The sequence below is a fragment of the Geotrypetes seraphini genome, chromosome 16 (assembly GCF_902459505.1).
Source record: "Geotrypetes seraphini chromosome 16, aGeoSer1.1, whole genome shotgun sequence".
Taxonomy (NCBI): domain Eukaryota; kingdom Metazoa; phylum Chordata; class Amphibia; order Gymnophiona; family Dermophiidae; genus Geotrypetes; species Geotrypetes seraphini.
The window spans coordinates 29,825,207-29,851,844 of NC_047099.1; the positions used below are offsets into that span (position 1 = coordinate 29,825,207).

Sequence of the window (26,638 nt, forward strand, 5' to 3'; positions counted from 1 at the left end):
TCACATTTGTTTCCAATTGGACACATTAGCAACAAGCAGCTTACCTGTTTTCAATATTTTCAAATATGTCATTTTATGTTCACATTTATTGCATCAACTTTAGAGTATGAAAAGCTAATCTGTTCTAATTTGGGGACCCAAAGAATACTTTTCCAACTTTACTTCATGTTATCAGAAGCCCTGACTAGGAGATAACACAGCTATGTCAGTCTCTAAGAAAGGTCTATGGGTATATAACTAGAAGTATTTTGAGATAAGATATGGATATACACATTTAAGTGCTCCATCTCTTTATGCATTATATCTACACAAGAACACATTCTCATGGGTACTTATCTCACACACCAAAGATTAAACAGGCATTTCTCCATTATTTTGGAAAGATTTGTGATTAAGTGTACACAAATAGAACAGAGCTCTGTGCAAACATTTAATAGTCAGTGTTCACAGAATACCAGGCATATTTTGCCATGAGACTATATCATGGGTAAAATGACAAAATTGATAGCATCATTGTTTCTCTACTGATAAAGATACAACCTTCAGTGTATGCTAGTACATGTTCTTCATCATCTCCCTATAAAGCTCCATCTTAACTTCAACATTGCTCCAGGGTCATATCAGAATCACAGTGACACCAAAGTCTTTGGCATCACTATGTGTCCCTAGCCACCAGGGAGATAGTCGCCAGTCTGGGAGGCTGCTTAGTGGTGGCTGTTTTTTTTTTTTAAATCACCTTTTAATTGGTTTTAAACGACAGTCAATTACTGTGTCGTTTATCACTAATTGAAACAATTAAGTTAGGCAGCAATAGGACGCCTAAAGTTTTGGCGGCCTGACGAGAATTAGTTCCTTAATGTGCAAAATGCTATATTATATTTGACTCAATATTATATAGCATCCTTAGATGTCATTGGCATTTTTAACCTTGGTGAGAACCAGAAAGTAGTAAGCAGGGCTACATGTTCGAAGAGGCAAATGGGAAAATTCAGTCTCCAGGAGCTAGCAAAATCTATTCTCTCTCCTAGGGCATCATTTTTTTAAGCCATAAGCTTCCAAATTTCAATTTCCATTATAAAACCTTAAATTTGGACTAAAGAACCTCCCTACTGTACCTTCCTATGTTAAGGGTACCCACATGCACCTTGATCGCTAACTCCTCCACAGCACTCTCTAAAATCCTATCTAGGTAACACGTAAGGTCTGATTTTGCACCAGCCAATTAGGCATCCGCATTTCTAATGACTGAATTGCCAACTACAAGGGCAGTTTTAACCCTTTTTTCTTGAGTCTACGTTCTTAGACATACCTTTCTGATGGCAAGGGAATCCTGCAACTGAAGCTCCTGTCACTCCAACCCAATACTCTTTTCAGAACAGATAGGAGCTGTTAGACTAGAGGTAGAACCACTCAGTATTTCTCTGGTGGTTTCTTCTCTATACCTCTCTGTCTGCCCCAATTCTTCTAAGTCCGCTAACATAAACTACAGAGATTGGACTCAGTCTCTTCACTCCAGGTACATATATACAACTTCTTACCAACTCGTATATAATCAGACATGTGACACGCAGAGCAGCCCATCTTTCTGCCTACAGGTATTTACATTTAAATGTTGAGTTACATTATTTAAAGATGTTTGGGCATGGAGGATACTTAACTTGATTTAAAGTCCCTGTAAGGAGGCTACCCATGAACAACAGTGTTGAAGAGAAGATGTGTCTGTGGACAGCAATCACTCACCAGTGGTGTGCAGGAGAAGTGATCAACATTAAGAGGATCCACCTCCAGCTCCAGGTCCAAGCTTTGGGCATTCACCGTCCTGAAGAATTAAGAGAGCAATGAGAGACCGCAGAAGAGAAACAAGACACCACCAGGAAGGAGGTGAGACCTCAGACAAAAGGCAGAGCATGAGGAGGAAGAAGAGAAGGACAGACTGCAAGAGCACTGACTGAGGAGAAGACATATTACACAATAATGAAGGGGAAATTGCAGGAATAGCGAAAGGAGGCTGGAGACCATAGGAGAACTGAAGGGAGGAAATAGGAAAAACTGCAGAGCATGAAGGAAGAAACACAAAGACAGCAGGATCACTGCAGGTGGAAGAATAGATGGGCAAGCACAGGCAGGTGGGGGAAGAGAAATATACTGCAGAGCAGGGAGGGAGGAAGACTAGCCACAGAAGCAGTGAGGAGAAGGGAAAAAAGAATAGCGAATGAAAGAGAAACAATTCACAAGAGAAGTGGTAGAGGGGGAGCACTGAAGCAGGGATGATAAATCACAGGAGCAGTCAGGGTGGTAGGGAAGGGATGGGGAGGACAGAAGCATTCTTGATGGGTCAACTGATTTATTTGTTACTACCTACTATAATACAATGACTACTCAAATGGTAAGGAGGAAGAAGAGGCTGAGAACAGTGAGGAAGGTGACTCCAGAAGCAGCTCAAACTAATCTTGCAGCCTTCCCAACTAAATCTCTAATCTCACATCTGCCTCTCCTCTCATTTCCCTTCAAAATATCAATGGGATGCTTTTCATGATTCCCTTATGGTTTTTGCTTTTAATTTTATGCTGTCCTTTACCCACCAGTCTCTAAAATTACTTTCCTGGCAAAACTTAAAGAACGGACAAGTCTGCATTCAACTCAATGAATGGCTAAATGAAGGCAATTGGCTAGACCTGTGTCAATCTGGTTTCAGACCCGGGTATGAACTGACAATTCTTGTGTCCTTTCTTGAAGATCTATACAGAAACGGTGTCAGGGGATCTCTCTTCATACTAGTGTTGCTGGACTTCTCAGCAGCTTCAATACTGTGGAACATATCATGCTTACAAGACCTGTATTTACATGGCTCAAATCCTATTTGTCAGACAGACAAACAATCAGTTCTGTTCAGTAACAGCACATCCTTACTTGGGGCACTGAACTGTGGGGTGCCACAGGGGTCCATACCGTCTCCCATCTTATTTAATATCTACCTTAAGCCTCTGGCTGAGCTGTTTCGGTCAGTGGACACAAAATTCTATATATAGAAACATAGAAAATGATGGCAGAAAAGGGCCACGGCCCAACAAGTCTGCCCACTCTAATGATCCACCCTCCTAATTTTTTCCTTGAAGTGATCCCACAAGCTTATCCCATTTTTTCTTAAAATCTAGCACTCTGCTGGCCTCAACTTCCTGCAGTGGAAGATAATTCCAATGATCAACGACTCTTTCGGTGAAGAAATACTTCCTGCTGTCTCTATGAAATCTCCCACCCCTGATTTTCAATGGATGCCCTCTTGTTGCCATAGGTCCTTTAAGAAAAAAGATATTTTCTTCTACCTCAATACGGCCCATGATATATTTGAACGTCTCAATCATGTCTCCCCTCTCTCTGCGTTCCTTGAATGAGTATAGCTGCAATTTACCCAGCTGTTGCTCATACGGGAGATCCTTGAGTCCTGAGACCATCCTAGTGGCCATTCGCTGAACCGACTCAACTCTCAGTACATCTTTTTGATAATGTGGCCTCCAGAATTGTACACAATATTCCAGATGGGGTCTCACCATGGATCTGTACAATGGCATTATAACTTCAGGCTTCAGATTCTAGAACTTTGCAGCGCACGAAGATGGCTGGGTAGAGGATTAGCTCTGTTGTGACAGGCAAATTTTATTAAGATTTTGGCAGTTAAAATTAAAGAAAAGTGAAGGAAAAGAGAGAATTGAAGTAAGAAATGGCTTCGGGTAAAACTAGTAAAAGTAATCCGGTGAATTCAGGAGCAGGAAGTAAAAAAAGAACAAAAATGGATTCGGTATCCCCGACAGTGGTCCCGTTGCCTCAGGAAGAAATTGATAACAGTGATTTGATGAATGAACTTCAGAAAATTAAAGAAATAGTAAGTGATAACGCTAAAAATATAAAAGTTGTGAAGGAGGAAATAGAGAGTCTGACAAATAGAAAGCAGGCAGTTGACTTCAAAATTGAGCAGTTAGAAAAGCATGCTGAGAAATCTGAGGCAGAGATGCTGGTGTGTAAAAAAGATCACAGAGAAATAGAGGCGTTGAAAAAGGATTTTGAAGACTTATCAAATCGTGAAAGAAGGAATAATTTGCATCTGATTGGGATACCTGAGGGGATTGAGCAGAATGATCCTATTCAATTTGTGACTAATTTTATCCCAAAGATCTTGCCATTTAAAAGTTCTTTTCCTTTGGAGATAGAAAGAGCACATCGGATACCGATGAAAAGATCAAATAGTCAGAAGGGTCCCCATCCAATAATCTTTAAGCTGCTAAGACATCAGCAGGTGGTAGAGATTATAAAGCTGGCTAAAACAAACAAGGATCTTAAATGCCAGGATAGTACCTGACTTTGCAAAAGCTACAGCCTACAAAAGAAAACAGCTTTTGGATTTAAGACCTAAACTGAGAGCAATGGGAGCAAGATATGGATTGATATACCCTGCTATTATGAGGGTAACTTATGAGAATAAAACTTATAATTTTGAAGAAGGTTTGTAGACAAATTAACTACTGATTCTATTTTAAAATCGAAACAGACTATTTGGGTAAACTCCAAGATACAAATAGGCGGGTTTAAGGTTGTCTGGAAAGATTGGATTAAAGCAGGTATAAGATCATTAACGGAAGTAATTGATAATGGTAAGATGCTTGAATTTTCACAATTGCAACATAAATATGGTCTGAATAAAAAACAAAGTTATAAATGGTTGCAATTGAAGCAGGCTATTCAGGTGGGGTTCCCTGAATGGAAATCTTTAAATGATCATTACAGCTTAGAATTCTTATGTTTCCAGGCAGATTTTCTGGGTCACCAGGCCGCAAAGTGGTATAAAATTATATCTAATTATTTAAATAAGAAGCCTAAAAATGGATTAAGAGATATTTGGAGCATTGAGATTAAGCATCAGATTAATGCATCTCAATGGCCACATATTTGGTATTGGAGAATTAAAGGTACGATGTCAGCATCTATTAAGCAAACATGGTTCTTTTTGTTGCATAGAGCATTCTGGATTCTGGACCCCTACTAGATTACAAAAATTAGATTGCTCTAAGTCTAATAGATGCTGGCATTGTAAAATTGAAGTTGGAACGCTAGACCATCTTTTATTTTATTGTTCATGTATTCAGGCATTTTGGATATCAATATGGGATCAAGTTAATATGTTGATGGAGAGTCATGTGGCTTTATCCTATGACACAGTGATTTTTGGAATGTGTATAAGGGCCAAATGCCAAATATCTACAGCAAACAATAAATTATTGTTGATTCTTACGGGAGTGGGAATTCAACAGATAACAACTAATTGGAAAGACTGTTCTAGATTGAATTGTAATTTTTGGTGGAACTCAGTTTGTCATATGTATAAGATGGAAAGATTTCTTGTGATACAGAGGGGGGTATTTTAAAAGATTTCAAGAGGTGTGGAGGCCATTAATTGAATATTATAACGAGTAAAATTTATTCTTTTTCCTTAGGGGATAATATATAGAAATGGGATGGGATGGGAGGGATAGGGAGGGAAAAATATTGGAAATATGTTGTTATGAAAAATAAGGAGATATATGTAATAGGATGGGATATTTATTGTTGTGCATTACTGGGTATAATAAAATGTTTAAAGTGTTTGAGGAAGAAGGATGGGGGGAGGGACAGATTTCATGTCAGATTAATTGTATTATCAAAAAGGGATATATAATTATATATAAATTTGGAAGGAATATTTTATTGATATGGAAAAGGGTGGGAGGTGGGGGGGGAAATAAAAACATGTATAATAATATTGTTTAAGAATGCCAAGTGTGTTATGTAAATTAATTGTAATAATACTGTACACTTGTTGAAAGAAATAAAAAGGAATAAAGATTTAAAAAAAATAAATAAATAAAATAACTTCAGGCTTCCGGCTGACGAAACTTCTTTGGATACAACCCATCATTTGTCTAGCCTTGGATGAAGCTTTCTCCACTTGATTGGCAGTCTTCATGTCTTCACTAATGATCACTCCCAAGTCTCGTTCTGCTGCAGTTCTTGCTAAGGTCTCACCATTTAGGGTGTAAGTTCTGCAAGGATTTCTGCTGCCAAGGTGCATGACCTTACACTTTTTGGCATTAAAACTTAGTTGCCAAGTTATGGACCATTGTTCCAGTAAGAGTAGGTCCTGCGTCATACAGTCTATGTCGATGGTATGCAACTACTCTTACCTACTGAACAAGATCTACCCACAGCTTTGAATAAACTGACTGTCTAACCACAACTCAGAAATGGGCAAACAAACTGCCTAAATACAAGCAAAACCGAGATTCTTTAGGCTCCTAACACAAGTGGACAAATACCCAACTTTTATATATTTTTTCGATTTTCTAGTCCAACCTCCCAAAAGAGCCCAGAACATACACTCCTCCCAAAATCACAGCTCAGGAATCTTGGGATACTGCTAGACTCATCACTCACTCTGAACCTGTAAATTCAAAGAACCTTTAAAAAAATAGTCTCATCTACAGCAGCTACAAAATCTCTCTCCATATATTAAAAAAACAAGTCTGACCACAGTGGTCCATTGCCATGATAACATCACAATTAGACTACTATAATGCCCTGTACACTGGTCTAACCAAAAAGTTTGCATCAGCTGCAAATAAATAAATTAAAAAAACTAATTCAGAACGCTGCATAATGACCGATAGAAGACTACAAGTGACCAGACCACATTACACCCTTCCTGCAAAAACTACACTGGCTACCAGTATCTTACAGGGCTAAATTTAAAACCCTACGGCTCCAAGGCTCAAAAGCATGTAATGCTGGTAAAACTTGTTAAATCAGTCTTACTGGCACGGAAGCTCTGCCTCCGATGCTCAAAAGTGTTCTCGGGGGCTGTTACCAATCCTCGTAGCAGCCACCGAAAACCTTATGCAAATGCATTACAAGGAGTTTACTTGTAGGGCAAAATTAGTAGCTCTTGTGCATGTTTTGTCCCCTATGCATGGGACACACAACATATGCACAACAGCTGCACCCATTTTTTTGGGGGGAGGGATTGTTTTGTTTTAACTAGCTGAACATAGTTTGACTGAAGGGGAAAAGGGAAAGTATAAGATGATATGCTGAAAGCAAAATCAGAGATATACAATTCCGGATTACTTAGCTCTTAGAGAAATGAGGGAAAACATTGTACTATTAGTCTTGGTCCTTAAGAGTGTTGATAAGTACCGTATTTTCACGCATATAACGTGTATATGACGTCAGAGAAAGGGCGGGACCGCTGGAAGACGAAGCAGCGCATACGCAGGGCTCACAGAAGGGCCAGGACCACCAAGAGGAAGCAGCAGGACACCGGTAGGAGCTTCTACATGATGAGAGGGGGGGGGTCGGGAGGCTGTGCGAGCGGTCCTTAAGGGTGGGGGTGCGGGTGGGAGTGCGTGCGAGCGGTCCTTCGGGGTGGGGGTGCGGGTGCGTGCGAGCGGTCCTTCGGGGTGGGGGTGCGAGCAGTCCTGCGGGGGGGGGGGGTGAATCGGACGTCGGGGGGGCATCAGGCTTTCAGGGTGGGGACAGGACTTCAAGGGGGAGAGGAGAGTCGGGGCGGGGGAAAGGAGAGTCGGGGTGGCCAGAGTAGAGTCGGGGCGGGCGAAAGGAGAGTCGGGGCAGCATGCGCGGTATATAAAATTTTTTTTACATATATGTCGGTTTCCCGCGCGCTATACCCGTATGCGCGTTTTACACGGGTGCGCGTTATCTACGTGAAAATATGGTAATAGGAGTATGAATGGATTTCTGGTTGAACGTCTCTTTTGGATGTGGTTAGGTCTTTACTATTATTTTAATGGAGTTCCTTTTCTTCTTTTAAACTTGGTTTTTGGAAACTGTAAACTGCCCTGATCTGATAAGGCTGGGTGGTATAGAAAGATTTTAAATAAAACAAGGCTTTGTCCCAGGAAATGAAGTACCCAGGAAATGGCCCCTCCTAGCTAGACTCTGGTTCAAGGCAACTATTTAAATGGTCCAATGGCAAGCCAAATCCTTAATCTCACTACAGAGTTGAGCAGAACAAAAAGATACAGGATTTTCCAAACTCAAAGCTCCCTCTTCCACTGAGCAGAGCACACACAGAATTTACAAAACTTCACTTTTGAAGAGCAGAAAAACAAGAGAATTTAAATCCAAAGCCCCCTCCCCCCCTTTTTATTTTTTTTAGAGCAGTACACAAACTTTAAACCTGAAGCTTGTAATAAGGTCTGACTTTAAACCTGAATCTTACTAAAAGGTCAGGCTGGAATAACAAACAGTTAACACAATAGGAACGTATAGGGCTCCTTTTACTAAGGTTCTACAATGCCGCATGTGCTAAACACTAACGGCTCCATAGAGCTTGCATTACTATTTTTCGTTTAGCGCACGCTAAAAACGCTAGCACATTAAGTAAAAGGAGCCCATAGTGTCCTTAATTCAGCAGAGAATCAAATTTCCCCAAATAGTAAAGGAGCAGGGTTTTCTTGGGGTGTTTTTTGGGGAGGGGGGTGTTCTGTAAAACCAAATTTTAAGAAATTGTTGAAAAATCATATTTGCACACATGCATTTGGATTAGTGTGAGACTGTGAACCATCCTTCGCAAAATCTAAATCTGAGTTAAAAGCAAACTGCTTCACCCTGGCTTTATTTACCTTTTTTGGAGGAATAATTTCCCCTTATCAGAGCTATTTTCCCCACTACCTCCTTCCCGTCATACCCTTGTTAATGCTATAACCTCTCCTACCCCCTTTTCCTCTTGTCCACTATTGTGTCCTCAGGGTTCATGACCAACTCCTTCCCTAGTTTTACTAATCTGTAAACCAAATATTTATGGTATACTAGTATTTTAGCCCATTACATTAACGGGTCCTAGAATATATATTTCTGTCTCTCTCTTTCCCTCCCGCTGTCTTTCTTTCTGTCTGTCTCTCTCCCTGGCCCCCTTTGTCTGTGTCTCTCCCTGCCCCTGTGTCTTTCTTCTTTTCTTTCTGTCTCCCTTCCACTCGCTGTCTGTCTTTATTTCTATCTATCTGTCTCTCTCCCTGCCTCCTATGCAGCAGCATTTCTCTCCCCCCACTTCCCTGTGCAGCAGCCAAAGCAGTATTCCCTCCCCCTCCATTTCCCTGTGCAGCAGCCACAGCAGCAGCAGCAGCATTACCTACCCCTCCATTTCCTTGTGCAGCAGCAGCATTTCCCCTACCTCCCCTTTCTCTTCCCGCGGTCTGGCCGGCTCCCTTACTTCCCCCCCTTCCATTCCCGCGGTCCCGACAAACCTTCCGATTCCAGAGACGTGGCAGAGCAAATCAGGGCAGTAGAAGGCCCCGAAGCAGCGTGTGTAGAGTGCTGCACACGCTGCTGGAATCGGCAGGTTTGTAGTTGGGACCGCGGGAAGGGAAGGGGGAGGGGGCAGTAAGGGAGCCATGTCTCTGTCTCGCCACGGGCTTGCCAGCTCCGGCCAGCCAAAGTTCATTTTTTAGTTCAAAGCCGAAGCTGCGTCTCCTCTCTCGATCCCCGCCAGAGTCGGAAGTCTTCTCCGACTCTGGTGAGGTTCGATAGAGGAGCCGTGGCGAGGGCTTTGAACAAAAAAATGAACTTTGTCTGGCCGGAGCCGGCAAGCCCTCTGCGAGACAGAGAGATGCGTGGTAAGCGCACATGCGCACTGTGCCAGCCACGGAACTACAGATCAGGCAACACGGCGTTAAGAGTGCGCATGAGCGCTTAGCGTTTTATTATTATAGATTAAATAAACTGAACTGTGCATATATTAATACTTTTTTTAAAAATTTGTGATGAGATGAAGATTTTGGTATTTTTGGTAATGTAAATGTTTATATTGTGAATATTGTATTGCACATGCAGAATAAAAGTGTTAGCAAATAAATAAATAAAGCAAGCAAGCCTGTTAGATAATCACCAGCTCTTTTCACAGGGGACACAGATTTTCATGCCTTTTTTACTTGTGTCAGGCACATTAAGGCAAAAGAAATAAAAGAATATGAAGAATTAGTGCCACAATCTTTCCTTTGAAATATGACGTTATTTTGCATTATAAGACACACCTGACCAAAAGACACACCTAGGTCACATTTTTTAATTCCAGCTTTTGATTTTTTTTATTTTTTTTTTGTATAACTCCCTATTGTTATATCTGTCCCTTACTCGTCTCATTTACTATCAGACATTGTATTTCTTCCCCCACTTCCCTTTTGGTCCGGTTTATGTTATGTGATTTGTCTATGTTGTTTCAACTGACTCAACAAATTTGGTGATGTATATTATTTTTCAGATTTGTTCATCACTTTGTATTAAGGTTAAGAGATTCATCAAGTTTGTTATTTATTGTACACTTGTTGTAAATTATAAATGAATAAAGAACTTAAAAAAAACAAACTTGAAAACTTAGAGGAGAAAAATCAAGAAAAAAAACCATTCTGAACCAAATTGTGTAATATATTTAATATAATATATCAGGCTCTGCTCTCAACCCCCCTCCCCACTCCCTGCAAGGCTCTGTACCCAACCACACACTCCTACCAAGCTCTGTGCACCCTGTCCCCCTATCTGCCAGGCTCTGCACCCTGCCCCCCCTTCCCTACCAGGCTCTGCACCCTGTCCCCCCTTCCCTACCAGGCTCTGCACCGTCCCCTCTTCCCTGCCAGGCTCTGCACCCGGCCCCGGCCCTCCCTGCCTTATCAGATTACGCGGCCAGCCCCCCTCCCTGCCAGGCTCTGTACCCTGTCCTGCCTCTGGTGGTCTAGTGGTAGATCAGGACAGGAGGGATCCGTCCCAGCCGACTAACAATTTTTTTACACCCCTCCCCCCCTCGGTGCCTTTTTAAATTCTAGTGGTCCAATGGTGAATCGGCAGGAGCGAGTGTACCGTGCTCCTGCCCCTCCCTCGCTGGCGGCTGCCTCATCACATCTTGCGACCAGTGGCGCACTAGGCAGGAGCGAGCTTTTTGCACTCCAGCCTGGCCCCACACTGCTCCATGAATGGCTGCTGTCAGTTCTCGCGGGACTCGCAAGAACCGACGACAGCCATTCAGGGAGCGGTGCAGGGCCAACCTGGAGTGCGAAAAGCTCACTCCTGCCTTGTGCGCCGCTAGCCGCAATATATGAAGAGGCAGCCGACTAGCGAGGGAGGGGCAGGAGCGCGGAAAGCTCATTCCTGCCGATACACTGCTGGACCACCAGAATTAAAAAAGGTACTGGGGGTGGTGGTAAAATTTGTTATATTCACTCCATAAGACGCACAGACATTTCCACCTACTTTTTTTGGGGGGAAAGTGCATCTTATGGAGCGAAAAATACGTAATTTTTTAGAAACTTACTTGAAGCAGATACCTTTTTCTAGTCTGGAAAGCATCATTCATTAACTTAACACAGTCACCATTCCTACTAAAATATTTTGCTGTGCGTTTTGTTTTTTTAATTTCAGCATTGAAGCGTTATATAGTACTTCCTTGCTGTTTTACAGAAATGTTCTCAATTTTGCTGCTATATTACATGCACTGTGCTTTCTCATATATTCTCAATAAGGATCTCATTAAGCCCTGTCCCTGTTCTTTTGCGCACCTCCACTTGATGAGGGTCTCCACCAATCTGGCATAACCTTGAGCAGCAGCGAGGTGCAGCAGCGTCATCCCACGGAAGCCAACATAATGGACAAGACGTTCTGAGCGTAGCCAGCAAGGGCGCGACATCATCTTCTCACAAACCGCAACAATGCGTGCCTCAAACGAATCGCCTGATGTCTGCTGAAGCAAAACATACCAAATAAATAGAAATAAAATTTGAATCCTCAGTTCCCAAGGAGGAGAATATCTTGTGAATTCTGCTCCGTCTGCTCCATAATATCAACAATCAATGGGTCAATTTAAAAAACAAAAACAAAACAAATCCCCCCAAGAAACAGCTCAGTGTTTTATTTAAAACATTTATAGTCCGCTTTTCTCCAAAGCGGCTCACAGTTTAACATACATAATTTAGGATACATACATTTTAAAAGAACCACATACAAGATGAAAATTTGGGATCAGAATGACTAATTATACATTCTAACGGTCTTAAAAGAGGTAAACATCATCATTTTCAGAGAGGCAAAGTGCTAACCATGGAAGGTCTGAGCAAAAAGATAGATTTTGAGCAATTTTCTAAAATCCTCAAAGTGCCAGTCATAAAAATTGTTGAAGTTGGCTGGGGCAGGAGATGGGGGGGATCCCTTCTGTCCCAGCCCATCGCTGGACCACCAGGGATATAAAAGGAATGAGGGGGGAAGGTGGGAGGGAAATAAAAATTGTTAAAGTTGGCTGGGACATGAGACGGGAGGGATCCCTCCTGTCCCAGCCCACCAAGTCTTACAGCAGACCTGGTGGAAGCCTGTAAGGCTTCGGGAGGAGGGAAAGGGTACAGAACCTGGCAGGGCAGGAAGAAGTGAGGCTGGGTGCCGAGATCATCAGGGCAGGGAGGGGGCTGGATGCAGAGCTTGGCAGAGCAGGGAGGGAGGGGGAACAGGGTGCAGAGCCTGGCAGGGCAATAAGGAAGGGGGTTGGGTGCAGAACCTGGCAGGGCATTGCACTTGAATATCACTCCCCCTACCCCGTTTATATTTGAGTCAATCTTTTTTCTTCCTTTTTTGGGAGGGGGAAAAAAGGTTACCTCGGTTTATATTTGGGTCGGTTTATATTCTAGTATATACGGTACTCTGATTCCCAGTTTAAATCTGAACTAGTGCTTATCTGGAATTAGTTGTTGTAATATGTGATCTGTTTTTGCCCTGGTTCATACATTTTTAAGTATATATTATTTGGAAGAGTGTCTTTGAGCACTTGATGTATATGTTAAAATGAATAAAGATTTGGAAAAAAAAAAAAAGTATATATTATTTACCTGTGGTGTTTTTGATTTTTTTTTGGTTTGTCTGTACTTTGAGCAGGGAGAACATAACAGTTTCCAAATCTTGCTCCCCTCTCCAGTAATCAACTATGTGATGCCTTGAACGACTGGGGAAAATCCTGAGCCCCTGCTCTCCTCTTGCCTTAGGCCAAAGGAGGATGCACTGAAAGCCTAGGAAGGGGCAAGGAGCAGGACAGGAGAGGTGAATGTTATTGTAAGAAGAGTTTTTCCACTGACGCACAAGGAAACTTCATAGCTGATAATCAAAAATGCAGTACCCCCACCTCCCCAGGTCCATGTACGCATATCACACTGTGGAAAGTATGTGCTCTGTTCCTTTGGCAGGAGAATGAAAGACCTCTTAATTCCATTCTGCAAAAGCCCTGGACTATTCTGCACACCCCCATCACTCTTTCCTAATATAGCAGGCTGAGATAAAAGAGGGCTCACTGGCTCTGACACACGAGAGGTATGGAGGATGTGCTATTATTATCCAGCAGGCTGGACTGATTTATACCACATGATTCTTGTGGATAATCGCCCAGCTCAGAAACAGTAAGACAGGTAGAACCCTCAGGAGAGGCCCACATTCACATCACACTAAGTGCTGTGCGAGTCCTCTGACCATATATGACTAGTAAGGCTGGAAAATTCAGCAGTAGTTCTGTGGCATCAATTTGCATATTACTGTACTTGCAAAAAGCTATTTTTTAGTGAAATCCCATCAGGTTTTAAAAAAATGTTGTCAAGGACTGAAGAGGGGAGGGAGAGGATAATCCATAGGCTGGACAGTACTGAAGCATGACCTACATCAGGCCCACAGGCTGGCAGTTCCTTGTCCCTCCAGTGTGTAGTATATATCTGAATCACCTGGTTTTCCTTTTGTACTTTGTGTTCTAAAATTCTCTTTCTTCTTTCCTTTCCCTTCCCTCTCACTCCTCCTCCCCCATATTCTCTTTCCTTTCCCTTCCCTCTCACTCCTCCTCCTCCATATTCTCTTTCCTTTCCCTTCCCTCTCACTCCTCCTCCCCCATATTCCCTCTTTCCCTCTCCCTTCCCCTCATTACTGGCCTTCACCTTCAACTGGCCTCTCCATACCAGAACTGTGACCCCCGGAGAAAAAGCCATAAGTTAGACGCCTCCTCCAACCCTCAGCTTTCTCTGCTCTCATGTGTTGAACTCCCGTTTTCTCGTAGAATCAATGCTTACAAATAAGCCCCAAATCCTTGCCTCCTCCCTTCTTTGAGCTCATTCCTTTGCTTCCCTTTCCTACTCAAGGCACTCATTAGCAAGACCCATTTTGCTAAAGAAATCTTTGATTACAGCTGTTCACCAAGATACATTTTTGCTTCGTTGTTCTCTACCAAAACACTCCAAGTTGTTTTCACTATGACCTATTTAAATATAGATTAAATTTCTCTTGGCACGGTTATTTCCTTATAGACTGAAACCTCCCTCCTACCCCAGCTTTTATCAAATCTAATTTCCATGCCATATGGGAAAACATCAAAAACTAACCCATCAATATATTCAATAATAATTATATTAATTTAGATTTCTTACATAATATTATAACTTTATAAAATATTGATTTTCTAAAGAAATTTTAAATTTGATATTAATCTGTAAGTTAATCAAGTGTGATTATTCAAGTTTATAATGAATTTATTTGAAACACTTGTTGTAACATAAGAAAATGAATAAAGATTTATAAAACAAAAAAAAAAACAAAAACTAACCCATCTGTTTTGAGGAATAGTAGGAAGAATCTCAGCCAGAAGCAGAGCCCTTAGCTGGGCTCAGTCTTCTAATACTTCCAAATATTTTTCTTATGCAGTATGCACTAGTTAAGGACTGATAGTTTGCAGTCTGTCCTTTAAAAAGGGGCTAGATCCATCATATGCTATTTTAAAACACATTTTCCATTCTACCAGTAATTTTCAGCCCACTGAGTTCTAGTCTTTTTCAGCCTCATATTCTGTTGCACTCAGACATTTCTGGCCTTTAGGATCTGCTCTGCTTGGGACATAAATCAGTCTCCAGCAAGATTCCTGGGGAGCTGGGCTAGTTTTCATCAAATTATTTTTCTAGGTTTGCAATCCCATGCAAGCATATATGATCTTTCCACCAAGGCCAGTGCTAGATATGCTGGGGCAGAGGGCAGAATTTAAGGAAGGGGCTCTGCTGATCCACTCTCCTCAACCACCATTACATAAATAAAACAACTTCTTCACATATGCTCATTCTCCTTTTTAAATTGTCAGCTACCTATCAACTTTCCATGTCCTTCTCTTACACCCTAGCTCTTCTATTTAACATCTAATTCCACATTACTACATTTCTGCCTCACCATTCACTATCCTTCTCTCACTGATCTCCTTGTCACCCCCCTTGCCTCTTCCACCTGGTTCCACCTTTTACCCTCTGTCTCCCTCTTTCCACTCTTGTAGTCCAGTATGTCTTCTCCCTTTCCTTTCCCTCTCGCACCCCCCCCCTCTAGCCTGAATTCTCTGTCCCTTCCCTTCCATTCAACCAGCACCTTCACAGCCCATCTCGCCCTCCTTCTTTCCCATTGTACAGAATTTCTCACTCCATTTCTTTTGCCTCCAGGTTCAAAACCTTTCCCTCTTTCTTTATGCCTACTCTCCCTCTCTCTTTTCACCCTGCCTCCTATTGTCAAATATATCTCCCTTCTGTTCCTCCACCCCCCAGTTCCAACACCTTCCCTCACCTCGTCCATTGTCCATCATCTCTTTCTCTCTCTCTCTCTTCCCCTCTGTCTCCAGACCTGTCATTTCTCCCTCCAGCCCCCCCCCCAAAAAAAAAAAAAAATTCTCTCCTTTCTCTAAATCACCTCCTCTCTCTAATCTACCTTAAGAAATGTTTTTATTCAGGGATTCTGATACGTTGCTTACTGCTAGCCTTGTAGTTTTATCCTCTGCTGTGTTCTGCTCAGGCAAAAACAGGAAGTTGTGTCAGAAGATGACATGGCACAGGGAAAGCTCTAGGGTAGGCAAAAAGCAGTGTATCAGAATGCCTGCTGCTGCCAGCAACCCCTATAAAGAAAAATACATTTTCCGATAGAACAAGGAGGGTAATAGATAGAGATGCTGGACCAGAAGCCTCCTATAGCTATGGGGTCCCCCTTCCCTCAATGCTGGACCTGCTTTCTATCCCCTCCAGAACGGAAGGCTCCCTTATTTATTTCTGCATACAGTTCAAACTCCTCTTATTGACTTACAAGTACCATATCATACACTTTCTTATACCCCACAATGTACACTCACTCTGCAGCCCCTCAATCTCTCTCCCTCTATTCCTCCCCGGGCAATTCCATTCATCGGGAAAGTCTCTCATCTGTACTCTTCTCCTCTACTGCCAACTCCAGACTACGTTCCTTCTCTCTTGTTGCACCATACACCTAGAAAGACTGCCTGAGTCAGTACGTCAAGCTCCATCCCTAGCAGTATACAAATCCAGGCTAAAAGCCCACTTTTGCAAGGTTGCTTTTAACTCCTAACCCCCACTCACATATAAGCACCCATGCCTGAGAAACTCCCTACTTGTTCTGTTTGTCTGTCTGTCTGATTAGACTGTAAGCTCTACTGAGCAGGGATTGTCTCTTGAATGTTTTACATCTAGCAGCACTATAGGAATGATAAGTAATAGCAGTAGTAGAAGCCTTTGCATATGTTTCTCTAAATCAGGGGTGTCAAACTCAATCACATAAGGGGCCGAAATCTAAAACATAAGCTAAGTTGCGGGCCAAATTTTTTATTAAGATACTTAGGGGTCCTTTTATTAAGGTACCTTATCCGATTTAGTGCACGCTAAATGTGCACCTTAATAAAAGGACCCCTTATTCAGAGAAGTATAGGGTTACAACCTCTCCAACCCCACGCCGGCTCTGTGATGTAAACAAAATAAATAAAAAAGACTTTTCTTCCCTCTTTAAAGTCCTAGTTCATGCTTGCTGTTTAACACCAGCTCTGGCAGGATACACATTTCAAATCTGACATATTGTAATAACAAAACAGAAAATATAATTATTTTTTCTACCTTTTGTTGTCTGGTCATTATTCAAATCATATTGGTCCCAGGCTCTGGTTGTCTTCTGATAACTTGCATGCCAGGGTCTCCTGCCCATTTGTTGTTTTCTTCTTTCTCCGTGCTAATCTTCCATCTCTGTCTTCCCTTTCCATTTCCCTTTCCTGCTGCAGCGTTGGACCCCACCATTTCTCCTTTTCTCAACTACCCTTTCATCCAGTATCTCTCCCTCCTTCCACACCACCCCAGGGTCCACCAGCTCTCCCTTTCTCTTCCCAACTGTCCTCCTATCCAGTATCTCTATCCCCCCTCCACACCATTCCTTGTGTCCAACTTCTCTCCCTTTCTGTTCCTTCCCTCCCTTCATCCCATTGTCCACCATCTCTCTCCCTCTTCTCTGTTTTAGACCCATTATTTCTCCCCCCTCCCTCAGTCCAGCATAGGCACGTCTTGACCCATAACCTGTATATTGCTGACAATTACACAATATGCAAGTCTACATGTTTTGTTTTGTTTGTTTGTTGTTGGTTTTTTTGGGTGGGGGGGTTGTTTGTTTGTTTGTTTTTAGAAAAAGCTTTAAGTCAGTAGATCTTTTTCCAAAATGCCACCTCAACTGAACATGCCCTAACCTGTTTCAAAGCAGCATAAGATCGCCGGTCGGCTGTAGCGAACCTAGCAGGCTGCAGCAGCCTCCACACCACGTCCACTCAGCTGCGGTCCCGCCCCTCCTTTGATGTACGGGATTGCGGCAGAGGGAATGTGCTGGGTAGGTTGACAGCAGCCTGCGAGGTTCGCTACAGCCGGCTGGCAATCCTCAACAGGCTGCTTTGAAGAGGAGACCAGGAAGCCGGGATGGAAGGAGGACCAGGCGAAGGCAGAGGAGCAGCGATTCCTGCCGGCAGGCCAGCTTAAATATAAATTTGGAAATGTCTGGCGGGCCAACTTTTATTACACGTGGGCCAGAGTTTGACATGTAAATCGCATTGGATTAATTTATGTAAATCGCTTTGGATTTGGATTTTGCGATTAAATCAAATATTTTAAATAAACTTGAAACTTAAACTGCTCTAAATGTTAGGCAAGTGGATGCACTAATAAATATTCAGATCTGAATTCCATCTAAGAACTGATCAGAACAAGTACAATTTCAGCCATAGACGTTACAGAGCTTTCAATTCCTCACTGTTATTTTGGGGTCAATTTTTAACAAGGTTTAACGTGGTAGAGATTCTCCTGCTCAGTTAAAACCATGTTGCTGGCCCTAGAACAGACCTTCAGTAGCACTTAACTGGCCATTGCTTCTAGTTATCTTCTCTGTCCACCACAGTGGTCTGGATGCGGAGGCAGACACCACTGATATTCCGTACCAGTGTCAAGATAGCTAACCAGGCACACTGGACCACATATAATGCTGTCCTAACTATGCTGTTAGCTACAGTGATATGCATTGAAAAGCAGCTGTATTCAGGTGAATCCAGATAACTTTCAGGTGTTGCCAAACACTTGAATATTCAGTGCCAGGCCCTGGATAGGGGCTGGCAATAAACATCTGGGTTTAATTCAGTTGGCGGCAGCCAGTGTTTAAAGAAATGCTGACTACGGCAGCTGAATATTGCTCTCTTTAGAGCTCTCAAAAAATCTTCCAAACCTTCATAGGCTTAAAATGTATCCTGACCTAATGTACCAATTATAGTGCTGAGATCGCTCTGCCCTCCCCTGGCACATCAGTAGTTTTACAGAAGAAATACTGCAGAGGTTAAATGCGTGGGACAGGCCCTGTGCACAAGGCAGTCACACTAAGGCTAGAACTTCTATCATCTAAACTCATACTAAGTCTACATGGGCCACAGGATGCAAATGTAAATACATTGTGGTAGAAAAAGATAACCAACAAGCTTCACTAATGACCCTAATTCTAAGGTTGGCTGACTGGTGTTTTGCACACTACTTTCTGCTCTTTTAGGTACAAACTGTGACTTTCTTTCTGACGCATTGTCAAGGGCAGCATACCAAATAAGGCAATGCTTATTGACTTACTGGGAAGATTGCCACCTAATGGATGATGGCGATGCCGGAGGTATGAGCAAGTGGGCACCTTGAAATTGGGTGATGAAGGTTGATGGACTACTAGGGATTATTTTTTACGCTAGGGGCAGGGGGCAGGTTAGGTGGGGATGCTGCTAGACTCCCTGGATAAGTGCAAGGTGATGCATGTCGGTAACAAAAATCAGATGCACGAATACAGGATGTCCGGTGCTATACTCGGAGAGAGCCCCCAGGAAAGAGACTTGGGAGTACTTGTAGACAAGTCAATGAAACCGTCCGTGCAATGTGCGGCGGCGAAAAGGGCAAACAGAATGTTAGGAATGATTAAGAAGGGGATCACAAACAGATCTGAGAAGGTTATCAAGCCGTTGTACCGGGCCATGGTACGCCCCCACCTGGAGTACTAAATCCATGAAAAAGGACATAGTACTACTCGAAAGGGTCCAGAAAAGAGCAATAAAAATGGTTAAGGGGCTGGGGGAGTTGCCGTACAATGAGAGGCTAGAGAAACAGGGCCTCTTCTCCCTTGAAAAGAGAAGACAGAGGGGACATGATCGAAATATTCAAGATATTGAAAGGAATTAAGTAGAGAAAGAGAGATTGTTTACCCTCTCTCCAAGGTGAAGAGAATGAGACGGCACTCGCTAACGTTAAAAGGGGACAGATTCCATACAAATGTAAGGAAGTTCTTCTTCACCCAGAGAGTGGTAGAAATCTGGAACGCTCTTCCGGAGGCTGTTATAGGGGAAAGCACCCTTCAGGGATTCAAGAAAAGGTTGGATAAGTTACTACTGGAACAGAACGTACGCAGGTAAGGCTGGACTCAAATAGGGCACTGGTCTTTGACCTAACGGCCGCCGCACGAGTGGACTGCTGGGCACGATGGACCACTGGTCTGACCCAGCAGCGGCAAATCTTATGTTCATTTATCAGGGGCAGGAAAAAGGCTGCTAGATTACCAGAGCTTTCAGCAATTTTTGTGGCGACAGGAAGGGAGATATTTTGGCAAGGAGCTGCAGATTATGTCAAAATGTGCACTTTCTTTTCTGACAGTTCACGCTTTGTAGTACGGCAATAGTTTATATATTCACCGATGACTGCATCCTGGCTGTGAACTTCAGAGTCAGAAGTCGTGCACTCAGCCATCAGTGTGTGACCCTAACCTGTTTTGACCCTTAGATTTGCAATCACTCTTTGTGATCTGAAGAAGGGGGTTACCTCTGGAAGCTAATCATAAACTACATTAACCCCCCCCCCCCCTTTTTAGAAAACCATAGTGTGGTTTTTAGCACCGGTCGTGGCAGTAAGAGCTTAGACACTCATAGAATTCCTATGAACATCAGAGCTGTTACTGCTATGGTTTTGTAAGGGGGGGGGAGTTAGTCCAATAAAAAAGGTTATGTTTTTGTTTTATTTCTACATATTACCTTGAGGGTAAGAAATCTCTAGAACATACATTAGCACTCCAGGCTGCATTCTATGATAGGGAACTTCGACCATTATTGCACAGGGCTTGTTCTTATAAACATTTTAGAGCTCAATTGAAAACCTACCTCTTTTCAAAGTATTTGGTGAATTAAGCAATATGTTTCTTATATTATTTTATTATTAATCTTTTGTTAACCACGTTGAACTTAACGGTTACGCGGTTTATAAGTACGATGTTATGTTAATTGACATGGCCACCACACCATTTCACTCTTTGTGAACATGAAAGCAGTTACATCAAGGAAACTGGTACAATGGAAAGACTAAACAGACATCACAGGGCTGGAAGAAGTCCCGAGGTTGCTCACCTGATTATGGAGGTTATCTCCACTGCCTCCTTGCTGTTGCTGGCTCAGGGCTGTCATCTCAGCCATCCTCTTCTCCATCTGTTCCAACCGTTCCAAGATGGACATCCTGAACTGATTGTCTAAGAAAGGAAGACAGTGTGAAGAAAGTTAGCCAATATCGGGAATCAACAGAGTAAATGTACTATTTTATTCAGTTCTGTTAGCACAGTGGTTCCCAAACCTGTCCTGGCGGACCCCCAGGCCAGTTGGGTTTTCAAGATAGCCCTAATGAATATGCATGGAGCAGATCTGCATTCCTGGCATCTCCATTATATGCAAATCTCTGTCATGCATATTCATTAGGGCTACATTGAAAACCCGACTGGCCTGGGGGTCCTCCAGGACAGGTTTGGGAACCACTATGTTAGCACTATATGGACATAATGCTATTTTATAAAGGGCTCCTACCCAGCTAAATAAGACTGGCAGGGTCTAATGCTGATATTCAGCAGCATGTAACCAGAGCGCGCCAAAGACCACCAACTGCCCTGACACTCTCCAGTTAGTGAAGGGGCAGAGCTTGGAATTATCCAGAAACCACCAATAAGCACTGCTGTTGCCCAGATAATTATCAGGCAAGTAGGACCTAATATACAGCCGTCTTAATTTGCCTGGATAGCTTTTTACATAGTAGCACTTACATAACCACCTGGACATTCAATGCCAACACTAAATATCTGGATCTAAGCGGAATATTCCCCCAAGGTGGTATATAAAAAATCTGATAAATAAATCTCTCATATAGCCTCGCATGCACTATCAAGGCTGTATAAATATGAAAAACTGCATGCACCCAATCCATGCCGTGTAGCTAGTATAATGCTTCATATAGTGCCACATCTCTTATGGTTCTGCACGTCTCATCAGTGTTGCCTAATCATAACAATGTTTCATAGTCTTGCACACTACTGTGCTGATATAATGCCTTGTGCATTATTGCAAACACTCTCAGCATCATCCAACAAGTTGCTGTCCTCTCTGAAAATGCATGGCATTTCTTAGAGCCTACAGCTCCCCATCAAAACCACATAAATACGTCTCATATCCCCCCCCCCCAAAAAAAAAAAACCCAAAACAAAACCCACAATGCGGATTGCACCTTGTATTGCCAAGGACATATCGTCAATAGTGTAGAAATTTAATAACCTCTTGTACTGAGATATTCAGGAACACAGATGCACGTTAACACACATATCCGGATCATGTTCCCAGAGTGACTAGCGCATAAACAAACAGACACAGACTTGGATAGAGCCATACACGCACATACGATCCTTCAATATCTCTCTCACATGGCAGTGCATTCTGGCCCCTCCTCTCTACACTGTACCTTCCTTGTCCTGGTCCATTGTAATATCTCTTCAAAGTCCCTGCAGTCTCTGAGATCCACACAAGCCCCTTCTTACATCCACAGAGTATGAAGGACAGCTCTGTATCACATTCACTTAGGCATAGCGAGGGATGCCAGGAGAGACCAGGCTCCCAAGCCAGGCCCCGAGCACTGAAGTGTCTGCTCTGTCTCTGCCCTGGATAATGAGGGCACCTCAGGGCTCAGGTTTCACAGGACTTCGGAGACAACCCTGCCTGTTCCCACCCTTTCACCTCCCTCCACTCCCCAAAAACGAACACACATACAAAAGGGCTTGCTTCACACGTCAGGGCCTGCATTATGACAAACTAAAGAAGGACTTTTACCCCCCCCCCCCCCATCCTCCCCCCCTTCATGGCTTTCCGCTATGGGACTAAAATAGCTACAAGTGACAGTGGGACTGAAGCCATGTCACCCAGACCCAATTCATCTCTCTCGCTCTTGCATCACACCTCCTCTCTCTCTTTCTCTACAGCCCTTTTACTCAGGCAAGCTGAGGCTGGCTCTCCTCCATCTTTCCATAGCCATCACCCAAGCATTTTAAGAATGGCTCTTCTTCATCCTTCTCTTTCACACACATCACTTCCTCCTCTTGAGGCCAGCTCTCCTCCCTTCTTCATCCACCCAGGCAAGTTGCTCTTTTGTGCTTCCCTCCTCTCTTTCTTTTTGCCCTGTCATAATGGCAAGCCGAGAATGACTTCCCTACATTTCCTCCTCTCTCAGGCAAGCTGGTGATGGCTCCCCTGCACTTCCCTCCCCTCTCTCTTTTCAGACCTTTTATCCAGGCAAACTAAGGACGGTTCCCCTCCATCTCTCCTCAACCCTTTCATCTAAGAAAGCTGAGGCTCGCTCTCTCTCTCTCTAACACAGGCAAGATGAAGTCAGCTCTCCTTAACCCAAGCAAGTTTTACTCAATTCAACTCTTTCTTGCTCTTTTTCCTCTCATGCACATTAATTTTCTTTTACTAGAATTGTGTCTGAGGCACCTTCTCTGCCTCCCTCGACGGCAATATAAAAAGACACTTTACTAGCATGAACGTATGTACAAGTATGACTGAACCCACACAGTGCTATGAAGCTTGCAGGGATTAGACAAGGAGTTGGGAGCAGGGAAACAGAACAAGTCCATATACTTTGGAGAAATGTATGTAAAATAAAGAACTAAGGCCGGTACTGCACAGACTTGCACCGTCTATGTCTCATGTATGGTGATTTGGCATAGAATGGTCTGGGGATGGCATCAATAACTTGGAAGTTGAGGATGTTACTGGCCAGACTTTATAGTCTGCAAACAGGATGATTGGATAGGCTGGAGTGGGCTTGGATGGCAACTTTAGCATCTGGAACCTAGGACAATACCAGGTGGACTTTACAGTCTGTGACCCAGAAGTATCAAAGCAGAAACAAGTTAATTTAATCATGTATTTTTAATGGGTATAACTAATGGACAGACTGGATGGACCGTGCAAGTGTGTGCAGTACCAGCCTTAGTTCTTTATTTTACATACAGTAAAACCTTGGATTGCAAGTGTTTTGCAAGACAAGCAAAACATTTGATTAAATTTTAACTTGATATACAAGCAAGGTCTTGCAATACAAGTATACACACATCACAACTGAGCCGATGGCTCTTCTCTGACGCTGAAGGAGTGTAGTGACTGTTCTAAACGAGCAAAGTCTTGCAATACGAGTACATACAGTATACACGCGTCACATCATCACAACTGAGCCGATGGTTCTTCTCTCTCTGATGCTGAAGGAGTGTAGGGACTGTTCTAAACGAGCAAAGTCTTGCAATACGAGTACATACAGTATACACGCGTCACATCATCACAACTGAGCCGATGGTTCTTCTCTCTCTGATGCTGAAGGAGTGTAGTGACTGTTCTAAACGAGCGAGATCTTGCAATACGAGTACGTACAGTATACACGCGTCACATCATCACAACTGAGCCGATGGTTCTTCTCTCTCTGATGCTGAAGGAGTGTAGGGACTGTTCTAAACGAGCAAAGTCTTGCAATACGAGTACATACAGTATACACGCGTCACATCATCACAACTGAGCCGATGGTTCTTCTCTCTCTGATGCTGAAGGAGTGTAGTGACTGTTCTAAACGAGCGAGATCTTGCAATACGAGTACATACAGTATACACGCGTCACATCATCACAACTGAGCCGATGGCTCTTCTCTCTCTGACGCTGCGGGAGTGTAGTGACTGTTCTAAATGAGCGAGGTCTTGCAATACAAATATGTATAGTATATGTATAGTATAGTATAGATCAATAGCGATACAAAATGGAAATTATAATAATTTTATTAAAATTTGGGAGCCATTAACGTCTTTTTGTCATGATTAAATGCCATTTTCCTATTAGTCAGACATCATATAGTAATAGGAGGGGGGAGGGTTTCAAATATAGGTTTCTTTACATGAATGAAGGGATTTGAGGGAGGGTGGGGAGAGGGTTACATTTATATGTTTAGATTATAATGATAAGATATGCAAGTGCTCTGATTTATTGTGTTTATTATGATTATTGTACACTTGATGAAAGATTTTTAAAATGAATAAAGAATTTTTTTTTAAAAAAGTATTTTGTATTAAAGTTTTTGGGTTGTGGAATGAATCGTCTGGATTTCCATTATGTCTTATGGGGAAATTCGCTTTGATATATGAGTGCTTTGGATTACAAGCGTGCTTCTGGAACTAATTATGCTCGCAATCCAAGGTTTTACTGTACATTCAACTAGAGAATGACAAGGGGACAAATTTTTCCCCCCGTACGTGCAGAAACTCATTTTCCCATCCCGGTGAGTTAATTTCCTGTCCCTGACCCATTCCTGCAAGCTCTGTCCTCATCTGCACAAGCCTCAAACCCTTTAAAATCCTAAGTAGCAACATTCTAGAGCTCAGATTGTGATGTCATAATGCCTCATTCCACCAATGCCTAAGCTCTGTCCTCATCTGCACAAGCCTCAAACCCTTTAAAATCCTAAGTAGCAACATTCTAGAGCTCAGATTGTGATGTCATAATGCCTCATTCCACCAATGCCTAAGCTCCGTCCTCCTCTGCACAAGCCTCGAACCCTTTAAAATCCTAAGCATCAACGTTCTAGAGCTCAGATTGTGATGTCATAATGCCTCATTCCACCAATGCCTAAGCTCTGTCCTCATCTGCACAAGCCTCAAACCCTTTAAAATCCTAAGTAGCAACATTCTAGAGCTCAGATTGTGATGTCATAATGCCTCATTCCACCAATGCCTAAGCTCCGTCCTCCTCTGCACAAGCCTCGAACCCTTTAAAATCCTAAGCATCAACGTTCTAGAGCTCAGATTGTGATGTCATAATGCCTCATTCCACCAATGCCTAAGCTCCGTCCTCATCTGCACAAGCCTCAAACCCTTTAAAATCATAAGTGTTCGAGGCTTGTGCAGTTATGGCAGAGCTTACAGGAATGGGGCAGGGACACCGACAAATCTCATGGGGACGGGATGGGGAAATTGAGTTCCAGTGCTCCTTGTGACCCTGGGCAAGTCACTTAATCTCTCCATTGCCCCAGGCACATTAGATAGATTGTGAGCCTGCAGAGACAGACAGGGAAAAATGCTTGAGTACATGAATACATTCATGTAAACTGTTCTGAGCTCAACGGTATAGAAAATTGAATAAATTTTATTTCGCTGAAGCTAAAATATAAAACAATAATAAAAAAAAAAAGGGGGGAGGGTGGGATTGGGATGTATTTAAATATGAGATGTTATAATATTGTGGTATATTATTGATTATTCTATTTTAATTGAACATGGGATGAAGGGGGGAGGGTGGGAATTTTACATTATTATAGTTCATATGTTAGATAAGTACAGTGCGATATTGAAATTATTTTTATAGGGGCGTGGCTTGGAGCGCGCACGATATGGCAGCCTAACTGCAGCGCTCCCGTATCCAGGCAACAAACGGAACAAAAATAATATTTCTACTTTTTCAAATCGCGATTAAAAACACTTAAAACAACGTCGGAGATGGCAAATATGAAGCAGGGGAAAGCTGAAAAACCCTCGACATCAGGTATCTCAGCAAAAAGAACAAAAGTTACTCCCCTGTCACCATCGAGTGTCCCGTTCCCGATGGAGACTGAAGAACTCACTGAAAAGGCTGATATAATGACTGAACTATATAAAATAAAACTGATGCTGACTGAAAACTCCAATAAAATATCTGAAGTAAAAGAAGAGCTCCTTAACATGAAACAAGAAATCCAAACTGAGAGACTGAGAATGACAGTGCTGGAAGAAAAAGTGGAGAGGTTTGAATCTTTCACAAAGGAATATGACAATGATAAAAAAGAAATAACAGCTTTAAAAAATCAAATGGTGGACATGGAAAACCGAGGAAAAAGGAAGAACATCAGAATTTTGGGGCTGG

At 42.7% G+C, this 26,638-nt stretch overlaps 1 protein-coding gene across 6 annotated transcripts in view; it reads right to left on the reverse strand.

Moving 5' to 3' along the window:
- Window positions 1-26,638, reverse strand: part of CAMTA2 (calmodulin binding transcription activator 2) — a 144,121-nt gene that overhangs the window by 39,647 nt on the left and 77,836 nt on the right. For 5 of the 6 annotated variants that reach the window (XM_033924891.1, XM_033924890.1, XM_033924885.1 and 2 more), the window contains exons 12-14: window positions 20,801-20,919; window positions 11,592-11,773; window positions 1,741-1,819 (exon numbers count right to left, since the gene is read on the reverse strand). In XM_033924891.1, coding sequence (XP_033780782.1) covers window positions 1,741-1,819; window positions 11,592-11,773; window positions 20,801-20,919 — 380 coding nt within the window. The remainder of the gene's footprint in view (window positions 1-1,740; window positions 1,820-11,591; window positions 11,774-20,800; window positions 20,920-26,638) is intronic. The other variant, XM_033924889.1, reaches the window with a different exon arrangement.